The 9,141-nt window shown below is 40.7% G+C and overlaps 2 protein-coding genes and 1 pseudogene across 3 annotated transcripts; 1 reads left to right on the top strand and 2 right to left on the bottom strand.

Annotated features, from left to right (window-relative positions):
* Positions 1-143: 143 nt before the first annotated feature.
* LOC103951175 lies at positions 144-3,329 on the bottom strand (annotated as a pseudogene).
* A 1,601-nt stretch (positions 3,330-4,930) lies between these two features.
* Positions 4,931-7,098, bottom strand: LOC103951165 (A-kinase anchor protein 17B). Of its 2 annotated transcripts, none has more exons than XM_048580193.1 (5): positions 6,430-7,098; positions 6,201-6,342; positions 5,715-5,874; positions 5,351-5,551; positions 4,931-5,229 (listed from the first exon to the last, which is right to left on the bottom strand). In XM_048580193.1, the coding sequence occupies exons 1-5, from the start codon at positions 6,953-6,955 to the stop codon at positions 5,224-5,226; spliced, it is 1,035 nt and encodes a 344-aa protein (XP_048436150.1). In that variant the 5' UTR covers positions 6,956-7,098; the 3' UTR covers positions 4,931-5,223. The 2 variants fall into 2 exon arrangements, with proteins under 2 accessions (XP_048436150.1, XP_009360756.2); XM_009362481.3 differs by having other exon boundaries at positions 5,351-5,548; positions 6,430-7,052.
* A 76-nt stretch (positions 7,099-7,174) lies between these two features.
* On the top strand, positions 7,175-9,083 carry LOC103951157 (bromodomain-containing protein 4). Its single transcript, XM_009362471.3, has 4 exons — positions 7,175-7,363; positions 8,285-8,396; positions 8,631-8,679; positions 8,894-9,083. Exons 1-3 carry the CDS (start codon positions 7,179-7,181, stop codon positions 8,643-8,645), a joined length of 312 nt encoding a protein of 103 aa, XP_009360746.2. The 5' UTR covers positions 7,175-7,178; the 3' UTR covers positions 8,646-8,679; positions 8,894-9,083.
* Positions 9,084-9,141: the final 58 nt, after the last annotated feature.

Consider the following 9,141-nt stretch of genomic DNA (forward strand, 5'->3'; position numbering starts at 1 on the left):
ACGGGAAACTATATAACACATTATAACGCTCGTGCAGTAACAAAGGCAACATGGAATATTGAAGATTACTATGCAGTTACACATGTTCAGCTCAATTATCGCAATATCGATTAAGCAAACATTTGAAACGAAATTGCACACAATCATTTTTAGAAGACAATAAGAAATCGAGTTAGAAAACAATGACTTTGACATGCCTGATCTTCCCAAATGTAGAAAATATACTGTATGGTTATTTATTAACCATGTTACAAAAATGAGACATCCCAAAATTCAATACAAACATATCAGCCACGGCGCCTGCTAAGACGCCAAGAGTTAGGCTCATTGTATCTGTCATACAGCGGTTCAATCCGTTCTTGACGCTGGCGCTTACTCATCTTTGAAGGATCTGAAAATTTGAAGGACCTGGGAGCCAGTTCCACGAGCCATTTGGGGTTGATGACTGTCACCTCGCGCATGTACTCCTTCGTGGTCATAACCAGCTCATGGTAGATGACCCAATTCGGCTGTCTCTGGAAAAGGGCACTGCTTGGATGGATATAAACCGGCTGGTTCTCCGTTAGGGTTCTGTAAGCCTCCTGCGGGTCCTTTCTAGCAGCATGGAAGAAAAGCCCTGCTGGAATTGCCTTCCTGATCTTCGTAAAATTCCTTCCTGCACTCAGAACATCGAGTTTGTACTTATCCATAATGCTCAGAAGCTGTTTTCTGACATCCTGCGCCCGCCTCAAGGAGCGAGACTGAACAAAGTTCTCGAAACACCATGGCCCCGAAAAATTACTTGCTTTCCAAGCCTCATAGACTGCGAGTAAAGTCAGAGGGTCTCCCTCCGCCTGAAAAAACTTGGCTCTCTTCTGATCTGCCTTGGCTTGCTTTTCTCTTGGTCTGTAAAAGATATTGCCTGTCTGAATCATTGCAATGATGGTCAAGATCTCATCGCTGCATCCGAGGTCCACGCTAGTAAGTAGCATCTTCGATAAAGGTGGATCCAGAGGAAACTCGGCCATTTTTCTACCCAATTTAGTCAGCAGCCCCTCCTCATCAAGTGCCCCCAATTTGTACAGCTGTTCTATGGCAGAAACAAGAGCTTGGCGAGGAGGAGGATCAATAAAATCAAAAGTCAACAGATCATTTATCCCCATAGCTTTCATCGTAAGTGCAGTAAACCCAAGACTTATCCTCTGAAATTCTGGAGTTGTAGTAGGGAGCATCTCGTTGAGGTATGCGCTTTCGGTGTAGAGGCGGAAACATTTCCCAGGGCCTGTACGACCAGCTCTCCCTTTTCGCTGGTTGGCGGATCATGCTTATGAAATCAGGGTTATGACCAATGAGTCTAGCCCCAGCTTCGGGTTAAAAACATTTTGCTTTGCAAAACCAGGATCGATCACATAATATATCCCATCAATGGTCAGTGATGTCTCAGCGATATTAGCAGCCACAACTACTTTCCTCTTCCCTTGTGGAGTAGGATCAAATATCCTCGACAGGATTTCACTTGGAAGCGCACTATACACCGGTAAAAATAATCAACTCGGGGACGTTTCTGCCAAGACCTTTCATCCTCTCATGGAGAGACTCGCATGCAAAATCAATCTCTTCTTGTCCAGTCAAGAAGAGAAGGCTGTCGTCTTCAGGTTCGGATAAGTGGATTTGTAGGACGGTGATTAGAGCTGCATCAAGATAATCGCTTTCTGGTTGATTCGTGTAAAATACCTTCCAGGATAAGTTCTTCCAGGGATAGGGAATGTCCAACTCTTGAAAAAATATTCTGAAAACTTTTCCGCATCCAAAGTAGCGGAGGTGGCAATCAAGCGAAAATCTGGCCTTCGCTTCAATAGCGGCTTGAGTAATCCATTAAGGACGTCTGTGTGGACTGTTCTCTCGTGAGCTTCGTCAAGCATGACCACAGAGTATTGAGAAAGGTCCTTATCAATCAAAATCTCCTTCAACAGCATTCCGTCTGTCATGTGCTTGATGACTGTTTCTGGTCCAGTGCAATCCTCGAAACGAATGGAATAGCCAACTTCCTCCCCCAACCGACAACCAAACTCCTCTTGGCCACAGACATCGCAGCCACCCTACGTGGCTGTGTACATCCAATCCTACCCTTTGTCATGTAACCCGCTTCTGCAATATACTGTGTTACCAGTGTTGTCTTGCCACAACCGGTCTCACCAATGACGATGAGCACTTGATTTTCAATCACCGCCTGGATCAGTTTTTCCTTCAGCTTGTAGATAGGCAAGCTCTGCCTCTGTTCCTGAATGGAGAGATTTGATCTCTGCCCGAAACTAATGGTTTTCCCATAGGCCTCTTTCTTCCACTCGGGCATTTCATAGGACAAACCAACACCTCTAAGCTGCTGCGCAAGATGCCTCTCGCCATTCTCTGGCATCGGATCTTCCCAGGGATGATTCAGATCCTTGGGGATAGAATCCAGCAATGCTCTCTGCTGTTGATCGTGCACTTCCCTACGCTCCTTAATGAGTGCAGGTTGAAGTGCAGCTGCGCGCCTCAATGACCCTTTTGGATTCTCACGGGCGACATCTCACCAAAATACCCCCAAGCAAAAACTGTGGCAGGTCCTCATTGTTATCAATCTCAGTCTGTTCCTCAGCTCCCTCTTATTGATAAAGCATGCCATCTGTTTCCTCATCATACATTGGATGCTCTGTCACACTCAGAACACCCGCGGCAATCAACTGTTTTGCTTCCCACCTCTCCGGCAAGCTCATTCTCTTCAATGCCCTCCGGCGTGGTGGGACAGCATCATCCTCATCCATAATCCTAATCCCAGAGAGGCCAGTCTTACTTCCATGCCCGTCCCTTGGCCCCTGTGGGTTTGTCCTAGGAGTGTCATCCTCCTCCGATCTCTTCTTCTTCAAGGGAACTAAATCCTTTTCGGTATGCTGATCAACATCCCTTATCGACAGGCTCAGCTTCTGACCCGAAATTGAAATCACCTTAACATAAACCTCCTCATCCCTCCTCACCACGTTCTTAGCATTACTAATTCTCCGATTTGTAATCTGCGAAACATGAACCAAACCCTCTTTCCACTCTAAAACCACTCAACCGAACGAAGCAGCCACTGCCCATCACCCTCGAAACCCTTCCCTTATAAACCCTAAACAATTCAGGCTAACACCGTTTTCCTTCAATTTGTCATCGAACTCATCTGCCGTCTGGCACTTAAGCCCCATGTCAATTACAAACTCCGCCACAACTTTGTCCCCCAACGACACATGTGTCTCGAGTTCCGAAAATACCTTGGAAACCAAGGAAAGGTATTCCAGATTCTTCAAACAATCAGCAGCGGCAGCGACCATGTTTGGTTTTGGAAAACCTAGGATTTTCTAGGATGTTTAAGAATGCAAGTTTGATGATCGAAGTCTGAATTACAGTCTCTGTTTTAATCCTTTTCCTTTTGGAACTGGGATTCCTCGCGCGGGATAATGTAGCTGGACCCACCAATATATTAGTCGCAGTTCTTTTCCATTTCGGTTTGGGATTCTTTTTTTTGTTTTAGTACTTCCATCGAACACTTTACGTGCATGCCAACAGAAACGCCCCGTCTTCGTTTCCCTTACCTCCCCACGCCACCCCCTCCGACATCCCCCACTTCATGCATACCGTCACACACTTCACCGGAAAAAACGATAGAGCAGGTTGAGCTTAATTAACTGGCCTGCTGGAGTTGATGAGACTCCATAGAATCGGGAGTGGGTTCAAACCAACAATTTTATAATTAATCATTAACAAATAAATAATGTGGCGATCAAATTTTTAAATCAAATTAACAAAGCAATGTTAATCAATACTTAACTAATAATTCAATATCAATAATCACATCTTTTGGTTTATAAATTTAATTTAAATAATTTAGTCTACCTACTATTATCTTTAAAAAATAAGAAAAACTAATGAAAAGATTTTAAAAACTTTGAATTTTAACAATAAAAAAAAAAAAAAGGGTAAAATGAATAGTACTTTTTAATGTAAAAATATTATTTTTCGTTAAAATGAACAATACTGGAAATTTTTCATTAAAGTTTCCTAAAGAAATATGTATACTGATGATTTGGGTGGGTTTTGAAAGATTGTAAATTTTCCTTTTGACACGAATTCTAATTTTTTTTTCCTTTTAATTTAAAAGGTAAATTCAGATTTAAAAATAATTTAATATAAATGTTACAGAAAAATATTAAATTTAACAAAAAATCAAACTCCATCTATTTAGATTTTGACAGAAACTCAAATTCTATCAATGTTTACATGAGTATTAAACATATGGACTCCCACCGTCTTGGTGTGGATAATATCGTTTGTTCAAAAAAAAAAAAAAAATGATGAGGCCAAAAATTTAACTATGATACGAATAATATAATAACCAAATCCTACAGTGAGATGGAAAATTCGAGCCTCTCTGACAGTTAAACATCTCCAAACCCTAGAAATCACAAATCTCACGGCTCCTGAGAATTTGAGTGTATTCAATTAAAATTTTAAAAAGATTTATAACATTTTAATTATGAAACAACTTTAAAAGTCTTAAGAATTCAAGAGAATTAGAAATGTTTCGTATTGCATCATAAGCATTCACAAATCTCACCTCATCCTTTGAGAATTTGAGAGAATTTAACCAAAATTTTATATGAAATCTAGAAATCAATGCTCCAGAAATCAATGCTCCATCAAAATCCGTAGATGTATAAGTTTATTAAAATCCCTCAAAATTCCAATTGAATACACTCATAGTCATGTATGCGGACGGAGTAAATTTCAAAAGATTGATCTTTTAGACAAATGAAAAAGAACAAAATATATTTATATTTCAGTTTTTTTAAATAATGGGAAGTTAGACATGGAATTTAACTTTTGAGGAAACACTTCAAAAAAAATAAAATAAAAACTGTTTGAACTTGTGCAGTAAAACAAGTAGAGCTGCTGCATAATAAGTATAAGTCGGTGCCAAACGAAGATGAGTAAAAATTAGAAGAAAAAAGCACAAAATATTGGGGCCGGAAGTGTTAAAACACCCCGACGATACATGGAGGAAAGAACGATAATTTGGGGCTGAAAAGTAATTGAGGAAATTGCAAAAGGATAATACATCTTTGAACACTAAGAGTGCTTCAGTTGTTTCTTTCGTAATTATACCAAGTTAACACACTTCAAACTCCCAGCTCCAGCTCCAGAAAAAAAAATTCAGATCAATTTCCCCTATTCCTGTATACATACAGAAACGTTTATGTCATCATTTGGAGAGAATGCGATTAAAAACTTGAAAAAGGAAACATAAAAATCACCAAATTGTTTTACTTGTTCATTAAGGTACTTAATTTCTAACCTTAAACCTCTTTCGGGGAGCCTGGTCCGCACTGAATTGAGAAACGCGTTGCTGGTACCGGGGAGCTTCACTTCTCTGATGTGTCGTTGTCAATTCTCGTATCCTACTGCTGTTCTGCTCTGGTTGATTTCTCGAGAATCGGAAGAATCCGTCCTTGTCCCATGTAACCTCATAATCAGCCCTCAATTTAGATCCTTCCTGCTCCATAGAAAGGCACATTAAACAGCTGATCAATAATTCCAAACAAAAAATTCCTTACAGCTTCTTTTAGCCTCAGCTAACTCTATGGTACCAGCAAGATATCTCAACGCTTGATTGACAATACTAGCTATAACAATATAATGAACAAAAACCAACTGCATACCTTCTGCAACGAGCGGCCACATAACACCTTGAAGGCATTATAGAAGTCCTGGTATGTCTCAAACTGAACCACAATCTTACAGTGGAGACCAGAAATTAAGTCATCGCCATCCTCATTTGCATCCTTACCTAGACCATCGTCCTCAGCAACATTAAGATTCCTAAAGATTGTAGTTAAAAACAGGCAGCAACACGAATGATGTATGATTAGCTACAGCCGTTCCATTACACCATGGACGCTAATGACAACACACACGAGCTATTAAGGCCATTCAAACACATTATAGTGCTTGGAAAATTGAAGACTACTATGTAGTTTTACATGTTCAGCTCAGTTCTAACAATTTTGTTTAGGCAAACATTTGGAACAAAATTACAATACACGAAAAGCTAAGCAGTTCAAAAAGTAGATTAGATTAGAACAAATACATTGCGATTTCTAGACGATAACGAGAAATAGAGTATTAAAACAAAGACATTGGCATGCCTTATCTTCCCAAATGTAGAAAATATGGTATGGGTAACCAGCACTGAAAACTTGGAGGAAGAAACCCGCGGCTCTGCAAACCAGCGTGATGGAACACCCCTCACTATTATCGTATCCGGCTCTTGCTTCCCCCTTGAAAACCCTGCAACCAAAAAACAACCAAATTTTATCAAACCGATCACATAAATTCAATAAAAAAATCCAACCCCCAAACCCAATCACTACAAACCCCGATTTCCGAAGGCGTAGAACTCCTCCCAAGCCTTCTTGGTGCCCTCGAAATCATCCGAATCCGGAACAACAACATTCAGCTTGTACTTAACCCCTTCGATGTTGAGCTCAATCCCGTCCATTTTCTCAACAATGTACTTTCTCCATTCCAGAAACTTCCTCTCCAACTCCTTCGCATCCTCTTCTTCTTCCACGTCACTTCTCTTCCCGCCCTTTTTCAGAAACCCTAGGTCGCGAATCACGAGAATGCCGAAAGCCACGGGGTCGTCGCGCTTCCGCTTCTTGAGGTCCCTGAGCCGCCGGATCTGGAGGTCGTCTTCGGGGACGGTGATGGGGACGGAAAGCGAGTTCTTGAGGAAGTCGATGAGCGTCCGCTTCATCTTCCACTCGTCGACGGGTTTCGTCACGACTCCGGTCGACGAGTAAACCGTGAGATTGAGCCTCACCCGCGGCACCAGCGAGAGTCCATTCTCTATCTCTAGGGTTTCGGTCGGAGGCAGCGAATCCAACGGCTTGGCGCTCATCGCTGTTTAAAATTAGGGTTTTGCTTCTGCAACAAAACAGAGTCTCAGGGCGAGCGGAAGAAGGAGCCACAACCCGTAAAACGCCTCGTTTAGTCTCACCATGCGAAACACGACGTCGTGTAAGGCAGACCAAATGACGAGACTGTCCTCAATTTATGACGTGGCACGAGGCAAATTATCCATACAGGTGGGAAGTATAAGTAAATTTACCAACAAAAGAAAAATGTCCCAGAATTTAGAAGTCAATCCGAGCAGAAGTCACAGATTGAAGAGAGAGAGAGAGAGAGAGAGGAAAGAGATGGGGCTGCTGTGTTGTTTCGATGGAGGCAACAGTGCACAGAGAAAGGAAGAAGAAAGGGTAGCCTCCGCGGAAGCTGTTGCCAAAGCTGCCGAAGCCGCCCAGAGAAGGTATGATCAGTTTTCTATTCTTCTTTTATTTAATTCGATCATTTTTCAATTTGTGAAATCGGAAATTTGAATTCGTTTTTGTGCATCGTCGATTGTATATTAGTTGCAACCAATTTTTATGTAAAAATGTGATTTTGGATTGATTTATAATTGTCATGTGATAAAGTTCAGATTTTTTTTTCTTTTAATTTGAAAAGGGATAGAGAATCAGATGTGGGTTAGGTAGTTCGCCTTGATTGGCACCCGATTTTAAATTCCGCTCCTCGTAGATTAGAGTAGTTTGAAAATGGGATAGGGATAAAAATAGGATGGCAGTGATGATCAGAATTCAGAGTTGACCTTGGTAGAGAGGAAAATGCATTACCATAGTTAATTCTTAGGCAAACTAATGAAAATGGCTTGAAAACTTTGAGGTATAACGTTAAGGACAAAATAAAGGGTAAAGTGAATAGTATAGGATTGGCATTTTAGTGTAAAAATGTGGTTTTTCGTTAAAGTAAACAGTACCAGGCTTTTCGTTAAAGTTCCCTTAATTCTTTGCAACTTACAATTGCTATCGGATTGTCTCTGCTTGCAAAATTTTGATTTTTTTTTTTTTTTTATGTCCAATACGTGCTTGTTGTGCAATTTGCTTTGTTTCAATAATAAAAATAAAAAATGTGCTGGCATTAATACTGTAATTATGAGGACAAGCAGTCTTGCAAACAAAACCTAAGTATAGAGTGTGAATGCTGATCATAACGCCTGCCAACGGTCGTATTTGCATTTAGTTAGGCAGATATCGCACAGTATTTGCATTTAGTTAGGCAGTTATCGCACAGTATTTGCATTTCGTGGTTGCATTACTTCCATGCCCACATGATGGTTTCGTTTCTTTCTTTGCTATTTACGTAAACTTATGTACTGCAACCAAAATTGCAGGCAAGAAGAATTTGAAAAGTCTGCAGCTGGAAGAGCTGCACGTGCACAGCAACAGCAGCAGGCGGCTGCAAAGCAAGCTGCCAGCTCTAACAAAGGCGAACCAGTATTAAAGGTATGAGTCGTATGACTGACTGAATTTCCAAGTATTCAATAATACCATAGGACTGGCGGATAGTGGTTATGCCAATCTCTGTCGCTTATTTGCTAATTAGGCATGATGCTGTGAAAGTACGGGCTATGATGGCACTCTACGATGCAGCTTATTCATATGATGTGCTGGGGTTTTGATTTGCCACCTTGTATAGTTCATATATTTGACTGTTTTTTGTTGATCTTGTGGATGCAGTGGTCAATGGGTTGAGGCCTTTTGTCTGTCTCTCCATCAACTCCCAACTGTAAGTCAATGAACGTTCCACCTAGTAAAACACAATAAGTTCTGCGTAAACTATAATCTTGTGATGGTTTGAACTTTTTGCATATAAGTTCATTTCAATTCCAATAGATGGATTATCTGTATGTGGTATAGCGTATAGGTTGAGATGAAATCTCATTTAGTTCCACAATTTTTGTTTTCGTTTCTCTCGCATTTAATCTTCACTTTGTCTGCAGTGTTTATACGTATACAGTATGTTTCGTGGATTGCCAATTCCTCTTGTGCCGAGTACAATACTCCAGATCTCCAAAGAAAGTTGCTGTTATCGATCGTCATTCATTTCGTCATTTGTTTTGCATATGGAATGTCAAGAAAATAATTACACTCGCAAAATTCTTGCTTTTGTGCATCTCTTAGGGCCGTTCATTTTTTGGTGCAACAACCTTTATTTTGATATTTCAGTTTTTGTTCATGGTTTGCTCCA

The sequence above is a fragment of a genome, unplaced genomic scaffold, assembly GCF_019419815.1.
Source record: "Pyrus x bretschneideri cultivar Hongxiangsu unplaced genomic scaffold, Pyrus_bretschneideri_v1 Contig1, whole genome shotgun sequence".
NCBI lineage: Eukaryota > Viridiplantae > Streptophyta > Magnoliopsida > Rosales > Rosaceae > Pyrus > Pyrus x bretschneideri.

Bases quoted from the DNA above. Each gene is read 5' to 3' on its own strand.
- LOC103951165 (XM_048580193.1), bottom strand. From the start codon at position 6,955: ATGAGCGCCAAGCCGTTGGATTCGCTGCCTCCGACCGAAACCCTAGAG. The intron at 6,343-6,429 runs GTTTGTAGTGAT...TTTTGGTTGCAG, and splicing joins CTACGCCTTCGGAAATCGGG to GGTTTTCAAGGGGGAAGCAA. The intron at 5,875-6,200 runs GCATGCCAATGT...TACAATCTTTAG, and splicing joins TCTACATTTGGGAAGATAAG to GAATCTTAATGTTGCTGAGG.
- LOC103951157 (XM_009362471.3), top strand. From the start codon at position 7,179: ATGTCCCAGAATTTAGAAGTCAATCCGAGCAGAAGTCACAGATTGAAG. The intron at 7,364-8,284 runs GTATGATCAGTT...CCAAAATTGCAG, and splicing joins GCCGAAGCCGCCCAGAGAAG to GCAAGAAGAATTTGAAAAGT.